General features: G+C 52.9%; 1 protein-coding gene across 1 annotated transcript; it reads right to left on the bottom strand.

Moving 5' to 3' along the window:
- Positions 1-2,295: 2,295 nt before the first annotated feature.
- Positions 2,296-22,238, bottom strand: LOC139251215 (T-cell surface glycoprotein CD5-like). The gene is made up of 4 exons (XM_070873178.1): positions 22,058-22,238; positions 17,532-17,642; positions 12,108-12,216; positions 2,296-2,889 (listed from the first exon to the last, which is right to left on the bottom strand). Exons 1-3 carry the CDS (start codon positions 22,194-22,196, stop codon positions 12,122-12,124), a joined length of 345 nt encoding a protein of 114 aa, XP_070729279.1. The 5' UTR covers positions 22,197-22,238; the 3' UTR covers positions 2,296-2,889; positions 12,108-12,121.
- Positions 22,239-23,840: the final 1,602 nt, after the last annotated feature.

Raw genomic sequence — 23,840 nt, 5'->3', positions numbered from 1 at the left:
CACACACTGTGACCCCACACACACTGTGACCCCTCACACTGTGACCTCTCACACACTGTGACCCCACACACACTGTGACCCCTCACACACTGTGACCCCTCACACACTGTGACCCCACACACACAGTGACCCCTCACACACAGTGACCCCACACACACTGTGACCCCTCACACACTGTGACCTCTCACACACTGTGACCCCACACACACTGTGACCCCCTCACACACTGTGACCCCACACACACTGTGACCCCTCACACACTGTGACCCCACACACTGTGACCCCTCACACACTGTGACCCCTCACACACACTGTGACCCCTCACACACTGTGACCCCACACACACTGTGACCCCTCACACACTGTGACCCCACACACTGTGACCCCTCACACTGTGACCCCTCACACATACTGTGACCCCACACACATACTGTGACCCCACACACATACTGTGACCCCACACACACTGTGACCCCTCACACACACTGTGACCCCACGCATACAGTGACCCGTCACATTGTGACCCCACGCACTATGACCCCTCACTCTGTGACCCCACACACACAGTGACCCCTCACACACAGTGTGGCCCCTCACACTGTGACACCACACACTGTGACCCTTCACACACAGTGACCCCTCACACACTGTGACCCTTCACACACAGTGACCCCTCACACACTGTGACCCCTCACACTGTGACCTCTCACACACTGTGACCCCACACACACAGTGACCCCTCACACACAGTGTGACCTCTCACACACTGTGACCCCACACACACAGTGACCCCTCACACACAGTGTGGCCCCTCACACACTGTGACCCCACACACAGTGACCCCTCACACACTGTGACCCCACACACACAGTGACCCCTCACACACAGTGACCCCACACACACTGTGACCCCTCACACACTGTGACCTCTCACACACACGGTGACCCCTCACACACTGTGACCCCACACACACTGTGACCCCTCACACACTGTGACCCCACACACTGTGACCCCTCACACATACTGTGACCCCACACACACTGTGACCCCTCACACACACTGTGACCCCACGCATACAGTGACCCCTCACATTGTGACCCCACGCACTATGACCCCTCACTCTGTGACCCCACACACACAGTGACCCCTCACACACAGTGTGGCCCCTCACACTGTGACCCCACGCACTATGACCCCGCACACTGTGACCCCTCACACACACAGTGACCCCTCACACACACAGTGACCCCTCACACACAGTGTGGCCCCTCACACTGTGACCCCACGCACTGTGACCACACACACTGTGACCCCTCACACTGTGACCCCATACACTGTGACCCCTCACACACACACTGTGACCCCTCACACTGTGATTCCACACACACATTGTGACCCCTCACACTGTGACCCCTCACACTGTGACCCCTCACACCGTGACCCCTCACACACAGTGTGGCCCCTCACACTGTGACCCCACGCACTATGACCCCGCACACTGTGACCCCTCACACACACAGTGACCCCTCACACACACAGTGACCCCTCACACACAGTGTGGCCCCTCACACTGTGACCCCACGCACTGTGACCACACACACTGTGACCCCTCACACTGTGACCCCATACACTGTGACCCCTCACACACACACTGTGACCCCTCACACTGTGATTCCACACACACATTGTGACCCCTCACACTGTGACCCCTCACACTGTGACCCCTCACACCGTGACCCGACCCACAAAAAGCTGGCCACGCCCCCAGCTCAAAATGACCACGCTTCTGCCGATTGGGTGGTTAGGGAGGTTCTTCAAATGCCACTGATATTCTGAGGCATACAGACACGTCTCTGAAGTTGATTCATGTCGAAAAATACTTACTTCACTCAGGGACCGACTGGTGTACAGCAACCAACCTCTAAATTACTTCAGTGTCATTTTCGAAGGCTATTTTGTTTCAGTGATTTTCAATCCGTCTACTCGCTGGTGAGGGACTGAACATCCTTGGTAAAAATGTTAATCTTTCGAGGTGATTAAACTCATTTTCCGCTGTATTAATAAAAACGCACCAGGTTATCACTCTTAAATACATCAGGGCGCACTTTTTAAACGGATAGAGGAAAGAAATGAAGCGATTGTCTTCCATCACATTGCCGAATTGCTCTGGCTCAATGACAATTTCACCTTTGCCACGCTGGAAACAATTTTTACTGTTACCTAACTGTGGTATATTCTTGAAGACATCACTGACACGCACATTCTACAAGATGGCTCCGATACATCATGTGACTTTTATTGTATTTACAGTAGCATCTGATTTACCACAGTAGTCCAATAGGTGGAGCTCTATATTACACTTCTCCCTCCTCAATGAAGAAGTAATCATAAGAAAATACTCATCATACATAACTTGCATGGTTATACATAACAAAAGATATGGACTCATTTTGCCATATTTACAAATCAGACTTAACCGCTGGTATTCTGTTTCGAAGAGGACACCTTCGCTCTCGAACAGAACCTTCCAAACATGGCGTCAAACCTCGACTCATTCTCGGCTGATCCTGAGGAAAGTTTTTCTCCAAGGGCAACCCGCGATCTACTTTTGAGCTCCTCCTACAGAACACCAGCAGCGATGTAAAGAATATATCACACCAACCAACGCAATTGTCAGTGCATTTTGCAAGCAATTTCCCGATTGTGCCCAAAGTGGAAACGATAGCTCGACAGTCTTAATATTAACTCATTCGTTGCAGCCGTGCGTTAGGACCATGAGGGCCGCTGATGTCTCTCGACTTCCGTGGCAACTCCAGAGCTCCTCATTCCTCTCCACTTGAAAGTCAATCCATCCCAATCCCAAGAATTTCCTGGAATCTTGCACGCTCCCTGCACGTGTGAAGAAGAAACGGGAAAACACATTGGTTTGTGAGAGGATGGATGTTGCCACTTGGGAACAGCGAGGGGCCGAAACGACCCCGTTCTGTAAGAGGCGTGAGGCCACGGGTCGGGAAGGACTCGCCGCTCGGTCGGCGCAGAGGGCCACCATTTTGAAAATTGCCCTGGTGGATTTTCCCTGCGGAGAATGTCTCCTTTCTGCCCGTGTTGACGCCCCGTCGACCCCTTTCCGCCCCGCAGGAAATTGCCAGCGTGGGAGCAGATCGCCCGTCGCTCAGTGGCCCCCGACAGATTTCCCCGGCGGGTAGCATCATGTGGCTGGTCACCCCCTCGTGGGTGCCAGGTCGATGACCCGGCAGAAGCTCTCCCTGAGGGCCCAATGGGTGTCACGCAAGTGTCTGCAGAGTTCGCAGTGGCTCTCCCCTTTAACTGAAGGGGAGGGACATTGTGACGTGTCAGTGTCGCGCTGATGACATGCCCGCCTTCCTCCCCGCTCCCCACGCACCTCCCCCTGCTCCCCAGGTACCTCCCCCCCCCCCACTCCCCACGTACCTCCCCCCGCTCCCCACGCACCTCCCCCCGCTCCCCACGCACCTCCCCCCGCTCCCCACACACCTCCCCCCACTCCCCACGCACCTCCCCCCACTCCCCACGCACCTCCCCCCACTCCCCAGGTACCCCCCCCCCCGCTCCCCAAGCACCTCCCCCCGCTCCCCACGCACCTCCCCCCGCTCCCCACGCACCTCCGCCCGCTCCCCACGCACCTCCCCCCGCTCCCCACGCACCTCCCCCTGCTCCCCACACACCTCCCCCCGCTCCCCACGCACCTCCCCCTGCTCCCCACGCACCTCCCCCTGCTCCCCACACACCTCCCCCCGCTCCCCACGCACCTCCCCCCGCTCCCCACGCACCTCCCCCTGCTCCCCACGCACCTCCCCCTGCTCCCCACGCACCTCCCCCCGCTCCCCACGCACCTCCCCCCGCTCCCCACTCACCTCCCCCCGCTCCCCACGCACCTCCCCCTGCTCCCCACGCACCTCCCCCGCTCCCCACGCACCTCCCCCTGCTCCCCACGCACCTCCCCCCGCTCCCCACGCACCTCCCCCCGCTCCCCACTCACCTCCCCCCGCTCCCCACGCACCTCCCCCTGCTCCCCACGCACCTCCCCCTGCTCCCCACGCACCTCCCCCTGCTCCCCAGGTACCTCCCTCCCCCTGCTCCCCACGCACCTCCCCCCGCTCCCCACGCACCTCCCCCTGCTCCCCACGCACCTCCCCCCGCTCCCCACGTACCTCCCCCCGCTCCCCCCGCACCTCCCCCTGCTCCCCACACACCTCCCCCTGCTCCCCACGCACCTCCCCCCGCTCCCCACGCACCTCCCCCTGCTCCCCACGCACCTCCCCCCGCTCCCCACGCACCTCCCCCTGCTCCCCAGGTACCTCCCTCCCCCTGCTCCCCACGCACCTCCCCCCGCTCCCCACGTACCTCCCCCCGCTCCCCACGCACCTCCCCCCGCTCCCCCCGCACCTCCCCCCGCTCCCCACGTACCTCCCCCCGCTCCCCACGCACCTCCCCCCGCTCCCCACGCACCTCCCCCCGCTCCCCACGCACCTCCCCCCGCTCCCCACGCACCTCCCCCCGCTCCCCACGCACCTCCCCCTGCTCCCCACGCACCTCCCCCTGCTCCCCACGCACCTCCCCCTGCTCCCCAGGTACCTCCCTCCCCCTGCTCCCCACGCACCTCCCCCCGCTCCCCACGCACCTCCCCCTGCTCCCCACGCACCTCCCCCTGCTCCCCAGGTACCTCCCTCCCCCTGCTCCCCACGCACCTCCCCCTGCTCCCCACGCACCTCCCCCTGCTCCCCACGCACCTCCCCCTGCTCCCCACGCACCTCCCCCTGCTCCCCATGCACCTCCCCCTGCTCCCCAGGTACCTCCCTCCCCCCGCTCCCCACGCACCTCCCCCTGCTCCCCAGGTACCTCCCTCCCCCCGCTCCCCACGCACCTCCCCCTGCTCCCCACGCACCTCCCCCCGCTCCCCACGCACCTCCCCCTGCTCCCCACGCACCTCCCCCCGCTCCCCACGCACCTCCCCCCGCTCCCCACGCACCTCCCCCTGCTCCCCAGGTACCTCCCTCCCCCCGCTCCCCACGCACCTCCCCCTGCTCCCCACGCACCTCCCCCTGCTCCCCACGCACCTCCCCCCGCTCCCCACGCACCTCCCCCCGCTCCCCACGCACCTCCCCCTCTCCCCACGCACCTCCCCCTGCTCCCCACGCACCTCCCCCGCTCCCCACGCACCTCCCCCTGCTCCCCACGCACCTCCCCCCGCTCCCCACGCACCTCCCCCCGCTCCCCACGCACCTCCCCCTGCTCCCCAGGTACCTCCCCCCCCCACTCCCCACGCACCTCCCCCCGCTCCCCACGCACCTCCCCCCGCTCCCCACGCACCTCCCCCAGCTCCCCACGTACCTCACCCCACTCCCCACGCACCTCCCCCTGCTCCCCACGCACCTCCCCCCGCTCCCCACGCACTCCCCCCGTTCCCCACGTACCCACCCCCGCTCCCCACGTACCCTCCCCCGCTCCTCACACACCTCCGCCCTGCTCCCCATGTACTTACCTCCCCCCCTCCCCCCCGCTCCCCACGCACCTCCCCCGCTCCCCATGTACCCCCCCCCCCCGCTCCCCACGTACCTCCCCCCCGCTCCCCACGTATCTCCCCCAGCTCCCCACGTACCTCCCCCAGCTCCCCACGTACCTCCCCCCGTACCTCCCCCTACTCCCCACGTACCTCCCCCCCCTGCTCCCCATGCACCCCCCCCCACTCCCCACGTACCTCCCCCCCTGCTCCCCATGTACCTCCCCCCCGCTCTCCATGTACCTCCCCCCGCTCTCCATGTACCTCCCCCCCCCGCTCTCCATATACCTCCTTCCCGCTCCCCACGTACCTCCCCCCCAGCTCCCCACGTACCTCTCCCCCCGCTCGCCACGTACCTCCCCCCGCTCCCCACGTACATCCCCCTCCCGCTCCCCACGTACCCTCCCCCTGCTCCCCACGTACCCGCCCCTGCTCCCCATGTACCCGCTCCTGCTCCCCACGTACCTCCCCCGCTCCCCACGTACCTCCCCCTCCCGCTCCCCACGTACCCTCCCCCTGCTCCCCACGTACCCGCCCCTGCTCCCCACGTACCTCCCCCCGCTCCCCACGTACCTCCCCCTCCCGCTCCCCACGTACCTCCCCCTCCCGCTCCCCAAGCACCTCCCCCCTGCCGCAACTTGACTTCACTGCCTGGAACAAAAAAAGGCTCAAAGAGTTGAATTTCACTCGACTCTCCGTTCCATGGATTAGGGCGGAGAAAAATCTTGAAGATCGGTGAGAGCGCCCCCTTTCGGTCGCAGGACAGTTTCGGCCCCATTGTGTCCCACCACCGCCTCTTGATATTCAGTGACATTACCATCGCCAAATCCCCCACCATCAACATCCTGGGGGTCACCATTGACCAGAAACTTAACTGGACCAGCCACATAAATACTGTGGCTACAAGAGCGGGTCAGAGGCTGGGTATTCTGTGACGAGTGTCTCACCTCCTGACTCCCCAAAGCCTTTCCACCATCTACACGGCACAAGTCAGGAGTGTGATGGAACACTCTCCACTTGCCTGGATGAGTTGCAGCTCCAACAACACTCGAGAAGCTCGACACCATCCAGGACAAAGCAGCCCGCTGGATTGTCACCCCATCCACCACCTTCAACACTCACTCCCTCCACCACCGGCACACCGTGGCTGCAGTGTGCACCATCGACAAGATGCACTGCAGCAACTCGCCAAGGCTTCTTCGGCAGCACCTCCCAAACCCTCGACCTCCACCACCGAGAAGGACAAGGGCAGCAGGCGCATGGGAACATCACCACCTCCACGTTCCCCTCCCAGTCACACACACCATCCTGATTCGGAAATATATCGGCCGTTCCTTCATCGTCGCTGGGTCAACATCCTGGAACTCCCTCCCTAACAGCACTGTGGGAGCACCTTCACCACACGGACTGCAGCGGTTCAAGAAGGCAGCTCACCACCATCTCCTCGAGGGCAATCAGGGATGGGCAATAAATGTGCTCCTTCACTCAAAGTGTGGTGGAAAACTTATACTCTCTCCCCCAAAAAGCTGTTCAGGCTGGGGGCCAATGCAACATTAAGAACCGAGATCGCTAAATCTTTGCCAAGTATGGGTATTAAGGGATTATGGGACCAAGGTGGATAGATGGAGTTAAAATACTTTGGTATTATTTTCATCCTGTCAATCGAATCATTAGACTGAATACAGTTACAGAAACGAATGAACTTTTACATTCAGAAGAACATAAGAAATAGGGCCATCAATAAGATCATGGCTGATCTACTTCAATGCCACTATCCGCAGTATCCCCATATCTCTTGTTTCCCTGACTGCCCAAATACCACCACCTTAAATATATCCAATGACCCAGCCTCCACAGCTCTCTGGGGCAGAGAATTCCACAGATTTACAACCCTCTGAGAGAAGAAATTCCTCCTCGTCTCAGTTTTAAATGGGCGACCCCTTACTCTGAGACTATCGGTGGGTATAGTCCGTGATAGGGGGGGGGGGGCGGGTGTATATGGGGAGTGGGAGGGGATTAAATAAATGGCACGTGTAGTGAGTTGGTCTTACCGCATGAGAAGGATCCACAGCCAGCTCGGGAATGGAAGACCATGTGGGAAGAGTAGTACAAAGAAGGTAGTGCAGGGGTCCCCTGTGGTCATCCCCCTGCAAAACAGATACACTGCTTTGGGGACTGTTGAGGGGGATGACTCATCAGGGAAGGGCAGCAGCAGCCAAGTTCATGGCACCGTGGCTGGCTCTGTTGCACAGGAGGGCAGGAAAAAGAGTGGGAGAGCGATAGTGATAGGGGATTCAATTGTTAGGGGAATAGATAGGCGTTTCTGCGGCCGCAACCGAGACTCCAGGATAGTATGTTGCCTCCCTGGTGCCAGGGTCAAGGATGTCTCGGAGCGGGTGCAGGACATTCTGAAATGGGAGGGAGAACAGCCAGTTGTCGTGGTGCACATTGGTACCAACGACATAGGTAAAAAAAGGGATGAGGTCCTACGAGACGCATTTAAGGAGCTAGGAGCTAAATTAAAATGTAGGACCTCAAAAGTAGCAATCTCGGGATTGCTACCAGTGCCACGTGCTAGTCAGAGTAGGAATCGCAGGATAGCGCAGATGAATACGTGGCTTGAGCAGTGGTGCAGCAGGGAGTGATTCAGATTCCTGGGGCATTGGAACCGGTTCTGGGGGAGGTGGGACCAGTACAAACCGGACGGTTTGCACCTGGGCAGGACCGGAACCAATGTCCTAGGGGGAGTGTTTGCTAGTGCTGTTGGGGAGGAGTTAAACTAATATGGCAGGGGGATGGGAACCAATGCAGGGAGACAGAGGGAAACAAAAAGGAGGCAAAAGCAAAAGACAGAAAAGAGATGAGTAAAAGTGGAGGGTAGAGAAACCAAAGGCAAGAAACAAAAAGGGCCACTGAATATAAAGGGGCTGCAGGAGGGGTCAAAACTAAAAATCATGGTTTAAAAACTAGGATGAAAACACTCTACCTAAATGCATGCAGCATTCGAAATAAAGTAAATGAGTTGACGGCACAAATCATTACAAATGGGTATGATTTGGTGGCCATTACAGAAACATGGTTGCAAGGTGGCCAGGACTGGGAATTAAAAGTACAGGGGTATCTGACGATTCAGAAAGATAGGCAAGAAGGGAAAGGAGGTGGGGTAGCTCTGTTAATAAAAGATGATATCAGGGCAGTTGTGAGAGACGATATTGGCTCCAATGAACAAAATGTTGAATCATTGTGGGTGGAGATTAGAGATAGTAAGGGGAAAAAGTCATTGGTGGGCGTAGTTTATAGGCCCCCAAATAATAACTTCACGGTGGGGCGGGCAATAATCAAGGGAATAATGGAGGCATGTGAAAAAGGAACGGCAGTAGTCATGGGGGATTTTAACCTACATATCGATTGGTCAAATCAAATCGCACGGGGTAGCCTGGAGGAGGAATTCATAGAATGCATACGGGATTCTTTCTTAGAACAGTATGTTACAGAACCTACAAGGGAGCAAGCTATCTTAGATCTGGTCCTCTGTAATGAGACAGGAAAAATAAACGATCTCCTAGTAAAAGATCCTCTCGGAATGAGTGATCACAATATGGTTGAATTTGTAATACAGATTGAGGGTGAGGAAGTAGTGTCTCAAACGAGCGTACTATGCTTAAACAAAGGGGACTACAGTGGGATGAGGGCAGAGTTGGCTAAAGTAGACTGGAAACAAGGACTAAACGGTGGCACAATTGAGGAACAGTGGAGGACTTTTAAGGAGCTCTTTCATAGTGCGCAACAAAAATATATTCCAGTGAAAAAGAAGGGCGGTAAGAGAAGGGATAACCAGCCGTGGATAACCAAGGAAATAAAGGAGAGTATCAAATTAAAAACCAATGCGTATAAGGTGGCCAAGGTTAGTGGGAAACTAGAGGATTGGGAAAATTTTAAACAACAGCAAAGAATGACTAAAAAAGCAATAAAGAAAGGAAAGATAGATTACGAAGGTAAACTTGCGCAAAACATAAAAACAGATAGTAAAAGCTTTTACCGATATATAAAACGGAAAAGAGTGACTAAAATAAATGTTGGTCCCTTAGAAGATGAAAAGGGGGATTTAATAATGGGAAATGTGGAAATGGCTGAGATCTTAAACAATTATTTTGCTTCCGTCTTCACAGTGGAAGACACAAAAACCATGCCAAAATTTGCAGGCCACAGGAATGTGGGAAGGGAGGACCTTGAGACAATCACTATCACTAGGGGGGTAGTGCTGGACAGGCTAATGGAACTCAAGGTAGACAAGTCCCCTGGTCCTGATGAAATGCATCCCAGGGTATTAAAAGAGATGGCGGAAGTTATAGCAGATGCATTCGTTATAATCTACCAAAATTCTCTGGACTCTGGGGAGGTACCAGCGGATTGGAAAGCAGCTAATGTAACGCCTCTGTTTAAAAAAGGGGGCAGACAAAAGGCAGGTAACTATAGGCCGGTTAGTTTAACATCTGTAGTGGGGAAAATGCTTGAAACTATCATTAAGGAAGAAATAGCGGGACATCTAGATAGGAATAGTGCAATCAAGCAGACGCAGCATGGATTCATGAAGGGGAAATCATGTTTAACTAACTTACTGGAATTCTTTGAGGATATAACGAGCATGGTGGATAGAGGTGTACCGATGGATGTGGTGTATTTAGATTTCCAAAAGGCATTCGATAAGGTGCCACAGAAAAGGTTACTGCAGAAGATAGAGGTACGTGGAGTCAGAGGAAATGTATTAGCATGGATAGAGAATTGGCTGGCGAACAGAAAGCAGAGAGTCGGGATAAATGGGTCCTTTTCCGGTTGGAAATCAGTGGTTAGTGGTATGCCACAGGGATCAGTGCTGGGACCACAACTGTTTACAATATACATAGATGACCTGGAAGAGGGGACAGAGTGTAGTGCAACAAAATTTGCAGATGACACTAAGATTAGTGGGAAAGCGGGTTGTGTAGAGGACACAGAGAGGCTACAAAGAGATTTAGATAGGTTAAGCGAAAGGGCTAAGGTTTGGCAGATGGAACACAATGTCGGAAAGTGTGAGGTCATCCACCTTGGGAAAAAAAACAGTAAAGGGAATATTATTTGAATGGGGAGAAATTACAACATGCTGCGGTGCAGAGGGACCTGGGGGTCCTTGTGCATGAATCCCAAAAAGTTAGTTTGCAGGTGCAGCAGGTAATCAGGAAGGCGAATGGAATGTTGGCCTTCATTGCGAGAGGGATGGAGTACAAAAGCAGGGAGGTCCTGCTGCAACTGTATAGGGTATTAGTGACGCCGCACCTGGAGTACTGCGTGCAGTTTTGGTCACCTTACTTAAGGAAGGATATACTAACTTTGGAGGGGGTACAGAGACGATTCACTAGGCTGATTCTGGAGATGAGGGGGTTACCTTATGATGATAGATTTAGTAGACTGGATCTTTACTCGTTGGAGTTCAGAAGGATGAGGGGTGATCTGATAGAAACATTTAAAATAATGAAAGGGATAGACAAGATAGAGGCGGAGAGGTTGTTTCCACTGGTCGGGGAGACTAGAACTAGGGGGCACAGCCTCAAAATACGGGGGAGCCAATTTAAAACCGAGTTAAGAAGGAATTTCTTCTCCCAGAGGGTTGTGAATCTGTGGAATTCTCTGCCCAAGGAAGCAGTTGAGGCTAGCTCATTGAATGTATTCAAGTCGCAGATAGATAGATGTTTAACCAATAAGGGAATTAAGGGTTACGGGGAGCGGGCGGGTAAGTGGAGCTGAGTCCACGGCCAGATCAGCCATGATCTTGTTGAATGGCGGAGCAGGCTCGAGGGGCTAGATGGTCTACTCCTGTTCCTAATTCTTATGTTCTTATGTTCTTCTATAAATGGGTGGGTAGAGGCTGCCCTGGACGTGCGCCCGCAATGACCCCTGGGAAATCAGGGCGGTGCAGCATCGCCGGCGGAACAGAGGGAGGTAACGTTCTCCCAAGGTAAGTGCGAGCGTTTGCTCCTTGAATTCTGTTAGTGATTTGTGTTGTGGTGACGTGGGCAGTGATTTGGGAATGTTTCTGTATCCCCTCCTGCCCCTCCCCCACCACTCCCCCCCCTCTGGGCGCACACGTTAGTTCGCCAGTCTCCCACCCTTGCGTCTCGAGACGTGTACACCTCCTCCCTTCGCACTGCGCCCCCCCCCCCCCCCCCGCCCTGACACAGGGTGTTGTGTACGTAAATAAACAGACCAACTGAACCCGGAGTGACGGAACTTAACTGTGTCCTTTATAGCAGCTCCCAAAATGGTGTCCCAGAACCAGCATGAACCAGCATGTTTACAGCAGTGTGGGAATCGCTCCCGCTGGGTCCTAATGCCTGCCGAGTGACATCTCGTGTCACAAACAGAGAGAGTGTGAACACAGCACAGGGCCCATATACCTGAAGCTTCCTTACTGAAGCTCAGACTATTCCCGGCCGGTAACTGCCCCGGCCCACCTCCGTTCCCCCCTCCCCCTGCAATCATCCCCGGGAGACAGAAAAGCCTGAAATGCAGCCCCACGTGCCTGGATACTCACCCTGTCGGAAAGCTCTATATTCGCTGGACATTGGTGTCGAAGAAGTCGTAGTCACTGTCCGAGGAGTTGTCCCTTGCGTTTACTGGGAGGTTGGCACGGCGCTCCAGAGCTGTTGAGAACAAGCATTGGATGATGACGTAGATTAGTGAGAAGTTAATGGTGAAGGCCAATATGGGTAACACTGCCTTCTGATCTGACGATAAATCGACTGGTCCCCTCTCCCGATCTCTGTAACCTCCTCCAGCCCCTACACCCCTCCCGATCTCTGTAACCTCCTCCAGCCCCTACAACCCTCCCTATCTCTGTAACCTCCTCCAGCCCCTACAACCCTCCCTATCTCTGTAACCTCCTCCAGCCCCTACAACCCTCCCTATCTCTGTAACCTCCTCCAGCCCCTACACGCCTCCCGATCTCTGTAACCTCCTCCAGCCCCTACAACCCTCCCTATCTCTGTAACCTCCTCCAGCCCCTACAACCCTCCCTATCTCTGTAACCCCCTCGAGCCTCTACAACCCTCCCTATCTCTGTAACCCCCTCGAGCCTCTACAACCCTCTCTATCTCTGTAACCTCCTCCAGCCCTGTATTCCTCACTATCTCTGTAACCTCCTCCAGCGCCTACAACCCTCCCCATCTCTGTAACCTCCTCCCGCCCCTATACCCCTCCCTATCTTTGTCACCTCCTCCAGCCCTACAACCCTCCCTATCTCTGTAACCTCCTCCAGCCCTACACCCCTCCCTATCTCTGTAACCTCCTCCAGCCCTACACCCCTCCCTATCTCTGTAACCACCTCCAGCCCTCTATCCCTCCCTATTTCTGTAACCTCCTCCAGTCCTACAACCCTCCCTATCTCTGTAACCTCCTCCAGCCCCTACAACCCTCCCTATCTCTGTAACCTCCTCCAGCCCTACACCCCTCCCTATCTCTGTAACCTCCTCCAGCCCTACACCCCTCCCTATCTCTGTAACCTCCTCCAGCCCTCTACCCCTCCCTATTTCTGTAACCTCCTCCAGTCCTACAACCCTCCCTATCTCTGTAACCTCCTCCAGCCCCTGTATTCCTCACTATCTCTGTAACCTCCTCCAGCGCCTACAACCCTCCCCATCTCTGTAACCTCCTCCAGCCCCTATACCCCTCCCTATCTTTGTAACCTCCTCCAGCCCTACAACCCTCCCTATCTCTGTAACCTCCTCCAGCCCCTACAACCCTCCCTATCTCTGTAACCCCCTCGAGCCTCTACAACCCTCCCTATCTCTGTAACCTCCTCCAGCCCTGTATTCCTCACTATCTCTGTAACCTCCTCCAGCGCCTACAACCCTCCCCATCTCTGTAACCTCCTCCAGCCCCTATACCCCTCCCTATCTCTGTAACCTCCTCCAGCCCCTACAACACTCCCTATCTCTGTAACTTCCTCCAGCCCCTACATCCCTCCCTATCTCTGTAACCTCCTCCAGCCCCTACAACACTCCCTATCTTTGTCACCTCCTCCAGCCCCTACAACCCTCCCTATCTCTGTAACCTCCTCCAGCCCCTACAACACTCCCTATCTCTGTAACTTCCTCCAGCCCCTACATCCCTCCCTATCTCTGTAACCTCCTCCAGCCCCTACAATACTCGCTATCTTTGTCACCTCCTCCAGCCCCTACAACCCTCCCTATCTCTGTAACCCCCTCGAGCCTCTACAACCCTTCCTATCTCTGTAACCTCCTCCAGCCCCTACAACACTCCCTATCTCTGTAACTTCCTCCAGCCCCTACATCCCTCCCTATCTCTGTAACCTCCTCCAGCCCCTACAACACTCCCTATCTTTGTCACCTCCTCCAGCCCCTACAACCCTCCCTATCTCTGTAACCCCCTCGAGCCTCTACAACACTCCCTATCTCTGTAACTTCCTCCAGCCCCTGTATTCCTCACTATCTCTGTAACCTTCTCCAGCGCCTACAACCCTCCCCATCTCTGTAACCTCCTCCAGCCCCGACACCCCTCCCCATCTTTGTCACTTCCTCCAGCCCTACAACCCTCCCTATCTCTGTAACCTCCTCCAGCCCCTACAACACTCCCTATCTCTGTAACTTCCTCCAGCCCCTACATCCCTCCCTATCTCTGTAACCTCCTCCAGCCCCTACAACACTCCCTATCTCTGTAACTTCCTCCAGCCCCTACATGCCTCCCTATCTCTGTAACCTCCTCCAGCCCCTACACCCCTCCCTATCTTTGTCACCTCCTCCAGCCCCTACAACCCTCCCTATCTCTGTAACTTCCTCCAGCCCCTACAACCCTCCCTATCTCTGTAACCTCCTCCAGCCCCTACAACCATCCCCATCTCTGCAACCTCCTCCAGCCCCTACAACCCTCCCTATCTCTGCAACCTCCTCCAGCCCCTGCAACCCTTCCGAGATATCTATGCACTTCCCATTCCGGCCTCTTACACATCGCCCAATTTCTATCGCCCTACTCGTAGCAGCCTTGCCTTCAGCTCTAATGATCCTAAGCTCTGGTATCTAAAACTAAACCTCCCTGCCTCTCTATCTCCCTTTCTTTTTAAGACATTGCTTAAAACCTACCTCTTTGACTGAGCATCTGACCACCTGTGCTATCGATTAGCGTTTACTGCAAGGGGGTTGGAGTACAAGCGTAAGGAAGTCCTGCTACAATTACACAGGGCGTTAGTGAGACCACACCTGGAGTACTGTGCACAGTTTTGGTTTCTGTATTTAAGGAAGGATATACTTGCCTTAGAGGTAATGCTACAAAGATTCACGAGAATGATTCCTGGGATGAGAGGGTTGTCCTATATTCTCTGGAGTTTTGTAAGAATGACTGGTGATCTCACTGAAAATTGAACATTCTTACAGGTAGATGCAGGGAGCATTTTACAACATAAGAACATAAGAAATAGGAGCAGGAGTAGGCCATACGGCCCCTCGAGCCTGCTCCGCCATTCAATAAGATCATGGCTGATCTGATTGTGGACTCAGCTCCACTTCCCCGCCCGCTCCCCATAACCTCTTATCCCCTTATCGTTGAAGAAACTGTCTATTTCTCTCTTAAATTTATTCAATGACCCAGCCTCCACAGCTCTCTGGGGCAGCAAATTTCACAGATTTACAACCCTCTGAGAGAAGAAATTTCTCCTCATCTCAGTTTTAAATGGGCGGCCCCTTATTCTAAGATCATGCCCTCTAGTTCTAGTCTCCCCATCAGTGGAAACATCCTCTCTGCATCCACCTTGTCAAGCCCCCTCGTAATCTTATACGTTTCAATAAGATCACCTCTCAGTCTTCTGAATTACAATGAGTAGAGGCCCAACCTCCTCAACCTTTCCTCATAAGTCATCCCCTCATCCCCGGAATCAACCGAGTGAACCTTCTCTGAGCTGCCTCCAAAGCAAGTATATCCTTTCGTAAATATGGAAACCAAAACTGCACGCAGTATTCCAGGTGTGGCCTCACCAATACCCTGTATAACTGTAGCAAGACTTCCCTGCTTTTATACTCCATCCCCTTTGCAATAAAGGCCAAGATACCATTGGCCTTCCTGATCACTTGCTGTAACTGCATACTATCCTTTTGTGTTTCATGAACAAGTAACCCCCAGGTCCCTCTGTACTGCAGCACTTTGCAATCTTTCTCCATTTAAATAATAACTTGCTCTTTGATTTTTTTCTGCCAAAGTGCATGACCTCACACTTTCCAACATTATACTCCATCTGCCAAATTTTTGCCCATCACTTAGCCTGTCTATGTCCTTTTGCAGATTTCTTGTATTCTCCTCACACATTGCTTTTCCTCCCATCTTTGTATCGTCAGCAAACTTGGCTACGTTACACTCAGTCCCTGCTTCCAAGTCGTTAATATAGACTGTAAATAGTTGGGGTCCCAGCACTGATCCCTGCAGCACCCCACTAGTTACTGGTTGCCAACCAGAGAATGAACCATTCATCTCGGCTCTCTGTTTTCTGTTAGTTAACCAATCCTCTATGCATGCTAATATATTACCCCCAACCTAGTGAACATTTATCTTGTGTAGTAACCTTTTATGTGGCACCTTGTCAAATGCCTTCTGGAAGTCCAAATACACCACATCCACCGGTTCCCCTTTATCCACCCTGTTCGATACATCCCCGGGCTGGGAAGTGTAGAACCAGGGGCCACAGTCTCAGAATAAGGGGTCGGCCATTTAGGACGGAGACGAGGAGAAATTTCTTCACTCAGGGGGTGGCGAATCTTTGGAATTCTCTACCCCAGAGGGCTGTGGAGGCTCAGTCATTGAGTGTATTCAAGTCTGAGGTCGATAGATTGCCGGGCACTCAGGGAATCGAGGGACATGGGGATTGGGGGGATGGGGGAAGGTGGAGTTGAGGTCGAAAATCAGCCAGGATCTCACTGAATGGCGGGGCAGGCTTGAGGGGCTGTGGGGCCTACTCCTGCTCCAAATTTTAACATTCTAATATATCTCCTCATGTGGCCCAGTGCCAACTCTAGTTTGTTAACGCTCGGTGAAGCGCCTTAGGAATGTTTTCCTACATTCAAGGCGCTATAGAAATGCAAGTTGTTGCTGGTTATGTCTCCATCCTGGGTTGGGCAGTACTGGTGGCCTGACGTCATGTCTGGTTCCTCAACCATTGAGACGTTGCTCAGTTGTGGGACCTTGTCAGTGTTCAGCAGCAGGGTATTTGACCAGGGTATTTGATCATGGAGAGTGTCAGTGCTGAGTGCAAACTTCACCTCTCCCACACAGGGACACTCCCAAACCGGGCAGGCACGGAGACCTACTGTCCCACCTCTTTATCCTGCTCCAGGTGAGACCCACTCACTCAGCACAGGCCGGGGATGGAGCCTGGGCCTTGGCTGCTCTGTACGGAAAGTACATTCAGGCATTGAACCCAGGCCGACTCCAATCCAATTAGTTCCCTTTTTATGACCACATTGTTGTGCCATTTGGCCTCTGTACATCGCACTCTTGTCTCTGAGTCAGGAGGTCGCGGGTTTAAATCCCCACTCCCACTCCACAGACTCGAGTCCCATTATCCAGGCCGACACTCCAGGTGCCAGTACCAAGGGAGCGCCGCATTGTCAGAGGGGCAGTACTGAGGGAGTGCCGCACTGTCGGAGGGGCAGGACTGAGGGAACGCTCCCCTCTCCTGTGGCCACTATTGGAAGAAAAGCTGGGGAGCTTTCTCCCTGGTATCCTGACCGAATATTTATGCCTCAATCAACATCGCCAACAGAGAGATTATCGGGACCTCACCACATTGCTCTTTGTGGGAGCTTGCTGTGCGCAAATTGGCTGCCGCGTCTCCCTACATTGCAACAGTGACTACACTCCAAAAACATGTGAAGCATGCTATGGGATGTCCTGTGCATGACATTAGATAAATGCAATCTTTCCTTTTTGTCACCAGCCTGATGCTGGGTTACCTTACCTGGGTAGGCCGATAAGGTAGCTTTCTCTGGAGTTCCCGTGTAGAGATTGTCAGACATACTTTGGGTGGAAGTTGGTCTCGCGTTAGCATTGTTGTTTCGATGGAATGATACTTGGAAAATAATTGTTAAAAGTCCATTAGTTGCTGACCTTTCATAAGAACATAAGAAGATTTAGGAGCCGGAGTCGGCCATTCGGCCCCTCGAGCCTGCTCCGCCATTTAACGAGATCATGGCTGATCTTCAACCTCAACTCCACTTTCCTGCACTATCCCCGTATCCCGCGATTCCCTTAGTATCCAAAAATCTATGGATCTCGGCCTTGAATATACTCACCGACTGAGCCTCCACAGCCTCTGGGGTAGAGAGCTCCAAAGGTTCACCACCCTCTGAGTGGAGAAATTTCTCCTCATCTCAGTCCTAAATGGCCGACCCCTTATCTTGAGACTGTGACCCCTGGTTCTAGACTCCCCAGCCCCGGGGGAAACATTCTCCCTGCATCTACCCTGTCAAGAAAAGTCGGGAGGATATGCTAAACCTGTATCGATCCTTTGTTAGACCACGTACCGTGAACAGTTCTGGTGGCCGTATTATAAACAGGATACAGAGGCACTGGAGGGGGTGCAGAGAAGATTTACAAGGATGATACCAGAAATGCGAGGGTATACGTATCAGGAAAGGATGGACAGGCTGGGTCCCTTTTCTCTTGAAAAAAGGCCGAGGGATGATATAAAAGGATCTTTAAAATGATGAAAGGTTCTGATAGAGTGGATACAGAGAGAACGTTTCCACTTGTGGGGAAGAGCATAACTAGAGGCCGTCAATAGAAGATAGTCTCCAGGAAATCCAATGGGGAATTCAGGAGAAACGTCTTTACCCGGAGAGTGGTGAGAATGTGGAACTCGCTGCCACAGGAAGTGGTTGAGGCGAATAGTATCGATGCATTTAAGGGGAGGCTGGACAAGCGTACGAGGGAGAAGGGAATAGAGGTGTCATGTATGTACATGCTGTTTGTAGCCACCAGATGGTGCCATTGTTGGAGATCACTGAGCAGCACGCACCTGATGCTGCTCTGGTATAAAAGGCCAGCCATGTTGTGAGTCAGGCACTTTGGGCTGTAATAAAGTAGAGCCAAGGGTGTACCTTGTTCAGTTAAACAGTACTCAGTTTGTACCTTTATTGCATACAGAACAAAAGGGTTATACTGATAGATTTAGATGAGAAAGGACGGGAGGAGGCTCGAGTGGAGCATAAACGCCGGCATGGACCGGTTGGGCCGAATGGCCTGTTTCTGTGCCATATATCCTGTGTCGTCCGATGTGAGCTGGCTCAGAATCTTATATGTTTCAATGAGATTCACCTGTGGGGGTCTACTCTATTCCAGACAGAGGGGGCAATGATCTCTCCTCTCTCCGATGGGGGAATGGGAGAGTCAGTGTGTCATAGTCTGACCTTTCACCCTCTGGCACTTGGCATTCTCTCCCTGCCGCTGGTAACAGTCCACGAGAAATGAGTTTGCCATTCTCGGTCCAGTTCCTATAGTACCTGTAAAAAGTCTGTACTGAGGGAGCGCTGCATTGTCGGAGGGGCAGTATTGAGGGGGTGCTGTACTGTCGGAGGGGCAGTACTGAGGGAGTGCTGCACTGTCGGAGGGGCAGTACTGAGGGAGCGCCGCACTGTCGGAGGGGCAGTACTGAGGGAGTGCTGCACTGTCGGAGGGGCAGTACTGAGGGAATGCTGCACTGTCAGAGGGGCAGTACTGAGGGAGTGCTGCACTGTCGGAGGGGCAGTACTGAGGGAGTGCTGCACTGTCAGAGGGGCAGTACTGAGGGAGCGCCGCACTGTCGGAGGGGCAGTACTGAGGGAGTGCTGCACTGTCGGAGGGGCAGTACTGAGGGAGTGCTGCACTGTCAGAGGGGCAGTACTGAGGGAGTGCTGCACTGTTGGAAGTGCCGTATTTCGAATGAGATATTAAATTGAAGGCTCCGTGTACTCTCTCAGGTGGCGTAAAAGATCGCATGGACACTATTGGAAGAAGAGCAGGGGAGTTCTACCCGGTGTACTGGGCCCGATATTTATCCCTCAATCAACATCACTAAATACATTGCCATATGCGGGATCTTACTATGCATAAGTCAACTGCTGCATTTCCTTCATTACAATAGGGACTAAACTTCTAAATCATTTCATTGGCTAGGGATCACTTCGGGACATCATGAGATTGTGGCAGCTGCTATATCATTAATTAATTAAATTATCTCTCTCTTTCCTTCTTTCACTTTTTGTCTTTCTCTCTCTCTCCCTCTTTCGCTTTCTCTGTCTCTTTCTCGCTCACTTTTTCTCTCTCTCTCTTTTCACTTTTTATCTCTTGCTTTCTCTTTCTCTTTCGCTTCCTCTTTTTCTCTCTCACTGTTTCTCTCTCTCTCTCTCTCCTTGGGCTAGAACCTCCACTTTTGTGCCTATCGCCCAAAAATGGGCGGTTTATTTCCGGCGTGGGCGTTAAAAAAAGGGTTTTCAGATCGCCGGCTTCTCGCCCATTCTCAAATCACCGAGTCTCCATTTTTGAAAATGGGTGTTACCGCAAGCGATATCAAATGGGCGTTAGCGTTAAATCTCTCTGTAAAGTGTTGTCGTCCTTAGCAACGGCATGGCAACGCTCGTTTCCCGCGATTCAGGAGGTCAAGGGTCATCATGACATGCGCAGAAGAGGAGACCGAGAGAGCGGGAGCTCAGAGGGGACTGGAAGCGTGTGTGGCTGTGGTGTGTAGCTTGTCTGGCTGTTGTGGGAGGCACGAGGGAGATTCACCAGCAGCAAAAAGCCCACTCAGCACCCAGAACATAGTTGGCACTGAGTTTTTGTCCAACAAATAAGATATAACATGGAAGGGATGGCGGAGGCCCCGGAGCTGGTAGCCAGGAACACTGATGGCAGAGGGCTCCCAGTGGTCCCGGAGCGTGGTACTGCACCCCTAGGTGCCACACTCCCATTGCCAACCACACATGAGAGCCAGCAGCAACATCTTGCTTCTGGCTCGGGGCACGTTCCCACCTCGGGACCATCCTCTCCCGTATCCGTCCAAACAGTGCTTCGGCAATCAACACCACCCCCCTCCCGCAATTAAGCATCTCCTGAGGACCTCCTCGGCCAGGTGGCTTGGAGTCAGGAGGGGAAGGGTTGGTTTGCACAGAAATACTGACATTTTCAGACTAATGTTCGGTTCAAATGTTTTTTACTTAACAAAACCTTGTAGCACATTGGCTCAGATAGCTGCACCATTACACGCTGGCGGTTCCTTAACATCAAAGTGTATAATCACACTTAACTTCAATCAACGTAAACTTTAACTGGCACCAAGATGATGGGCGCCATTGATGCCTGAGCTGCACACACACAGCAGTGTGTCAGCGTTGTCACTCACATCAGCGCTCGTTCAGGCCAATCTTTCAGGTATCAGCTCCTCACGTAAGAGTGGGATTTAACAAATACCAGCCACACGGCTGGCATCCGTTCCGGTTAGTTCCACTTTTTGTGGGCTGTTTTTTGGGCGAGCGATATTGTGGCCGATGTGTGTGCGAGGTGGTGAAATTGATGGTGAGTGATCTCCATGGCCGCTAGTTTGGGTAAATATGCTATTCATGACAAAAAACAGTGGGCGGGCGTTCATATTGAATCTCGGCGTTAATTCCGTGCGGAAAGTAACGCTGGCCGATATTATGGGCGTTGATTTCGCTCAAACTACTAATTCCGCCGTTAAGCCCATGGGAAAAGTAACGCTCGGTAATAAGTTTCCTAAAAAATCCCGTCAGTTTCCATTTTGTGCCAAAGTGGGTAATATCTGGGTTATACATCATTTCAGCGGTAAAATGGGCATTAAGCAAGTAAAAAAAGTAGAGGTTCTAGCCCTTTCTCTTTTTCACTCTCTCTCTCTATCTTTCTTTCTCCCTCTTTCTCTCTTTTTCACTCTCACTTCTCTCTCTCCGTCACTTTTTCTCTCTCTCCCTCTCTCTCTTTTTCACTCTCACTTTTCTCTCTCTCTCTTTCTCTCTCTCACTTTTTCTCTCTCGCCCTCTCTCTCTTTTTCACTCTCACTTTTCTCTCTCTCTCTTTCTCTCCAACACTTTTTCACTTTCACTTCTCTCTTTCTCTCTTTCTCTCCAACACTTTTTCTCTCTCGCCCTCTCTCTTTTTCACTTTCACTTCTCTCTTTCTCTCTCTATCTCTCTCTCTCTCTCACTTTCTCTCTCTCTCTCTCTCTCTCTCTCACTGTCTCTCTCTCTCTCTCTGTCGCTCTTTCTCTCTCTCTTTTTTCCTCTCTCTGTCTCTCTCTCTCTGATCCCGAGCTCAGACTGGGGCTGGGAGGGAGTTCACTGAGTCGGGCCTGGATAGAAGTGAATGCCGGCATCAGCAGGGGGGAGGGATTTAACCCACAGTCCCCTGCAGCTCCTCGCTCACCTGGCTCCCTCCCTCCCTCTCGAGGGGCCGGTGCGGTGCCTACAGCCGATCCCTCAGCCCTGGTGCTGTCCTTACCTGCGTGACTGGCAGCCCCGGTCGGTCCGATCCACTGGCGTTGCGTCTGCTTGCGACGGAACACTGAGAGGGGGGAGAGGGAGAGAGATTCAAATCCGGCTCGCAACCCAGCTGAGCGAGTGCGTGTGCGTGAGTGCATTGAGGAATTTCGCTCATAATAGTTCAGTTAAAAGTAACAACGTGCCTGCCTGGTGCCTGTGCGTGCCTGTTGTATGTGTCTGTGCGTGCATGTATGTATATGTCTGTGTGTGCATGTATGTATGTGCCTGTGTGTGCATGTATGTATGTGCCTGTGTGTGCGCATGTATGTATGTGCCTGTGCGTGCATGTATGTATGTGCCTGTGTGTGCATGTATGTATGTGCCTGTGCATGTATGTAAGTATATATATGCCTGTGTGAGTATGTATGTGCCTGTGTGTCTCAGTATGTATATGCCTGTGCATATATGTAAGTATGTATGTGTCTGTGTGTTAGTATGTATGTGCCTGTATGTCCATGTATGTATGTGCCTGTGCATGCATGTATGTGCCTGTGCGTCTCAGTATGTATATGCCTGTGCATGTATGTAAGTATGTCTGTGCCTGTGTGTTAGTATGTATGTGCCTGTGTGTCCATGTATGTATGTGCCTGTGCATGCATATATCTATGTGTATGTATGTGTGTGCATGTATATATTTGCCTGTGTGTGCATGTATGTATGTCTCTGCATGTGCATGTATGTATGTGCCTGTGCGTGCATGTATGTGCCTGTGCGTGTATGTGTGTGCCTGTATGTGTATGTGCCTGTGTGTGCATGTATGTGCCTGAGTGTGTATGTATGTATGTGCCTCAGTGTGCATGTATGTATGTGTGTGTGCATGTATGTGCCTGTGCGTGTATGTGTCTGTGTGTGCATGTATGTATGTGCTTGTGTGTGCATGTATGTATGTGCCTGTGTGTGCATGTATGTATGTGCCTGAGTGTGTATGTATGTATGTGCCTGAGTGTGTATGTATGTATGTATGTGCCTGAGTGTGTATGTATGTATATGCCTGTCTGTGTTGTTGGCCTGTTGTCTTGTTCTTTTTCATTTCATTGCTTTCAACATCGGATTACACACACATACACACTCAGTTGTAGAAATGGCAGGATCAGGTCTTTCGTTAAACTGCATAACTACACAAAAACCACAATGGAAGTTACTGAGACATACACTTCACAAACCAAGTGCATAAGACCATAATAAATAGGAGCAGGAGTGGGCCATACGGCCCCTCGAGCCTGCTCTGCCATTCAATAAGATCATGGCTGATCTGATCATGGACTCAGCTCCACTTCCCCGCCCGCTCCCCATAACCCTTCACTCCCTTATCGCTCAAAAATCTGTCTATCTCCACCTTAAATATATTCAATGACCCAGCCTCCACAGCTCTCTGGGGCAGAGAATTCCACAGATTTACAACCCTCTGAGAGAAGATTGATGGGTGTTTTTGTGACAGGAAGGCTGTTTTCAGTGGGGTTCCACAGGGCTCAGTGCTGGGTCCCTTGCTTTTTGTGGTATATATCAATGATCTAGACTTGAATGTAGGGGGTATGATTAAGAAGTTTTCAGATGATACTAAAATCGGCCGTGTGGTTGATAATGAAGAAGAAAGCTGTCGACTGCAGGAAGATATCAATGTACTGGTCAGATAAGCAGAACAGTGGCAAATGGAATTCAATCCAGAGAAGTGTGAGGTAATGTATTTGGGGAGGTCTAACAAGGCAAGGGAATACACATTAAATGGTAGGACACTGAGAAGT

The sequence above is a fragment of the Pristiophorus japonicus genome, unplaced genomic scaffold (genome assembly GCF_044704955.1).
Source record: "Pristiophorus japonicus isolate sPriJap1 unplaced genomic scaffold, sPriJap1.hap1 HAP1_SCAFFOLD_423, whole genome shotgun sequence".
NCBI lineage: Eukaryota > Metazoa > Chordata > Chondrichthyes > Pristiophoridae > Pristiophorus > Pristiophorus japonicus.
Note: the sequence above shows the minus strand (reverse complement) of the source record. Positions and strands in the feature narration are given on the sequence as shown.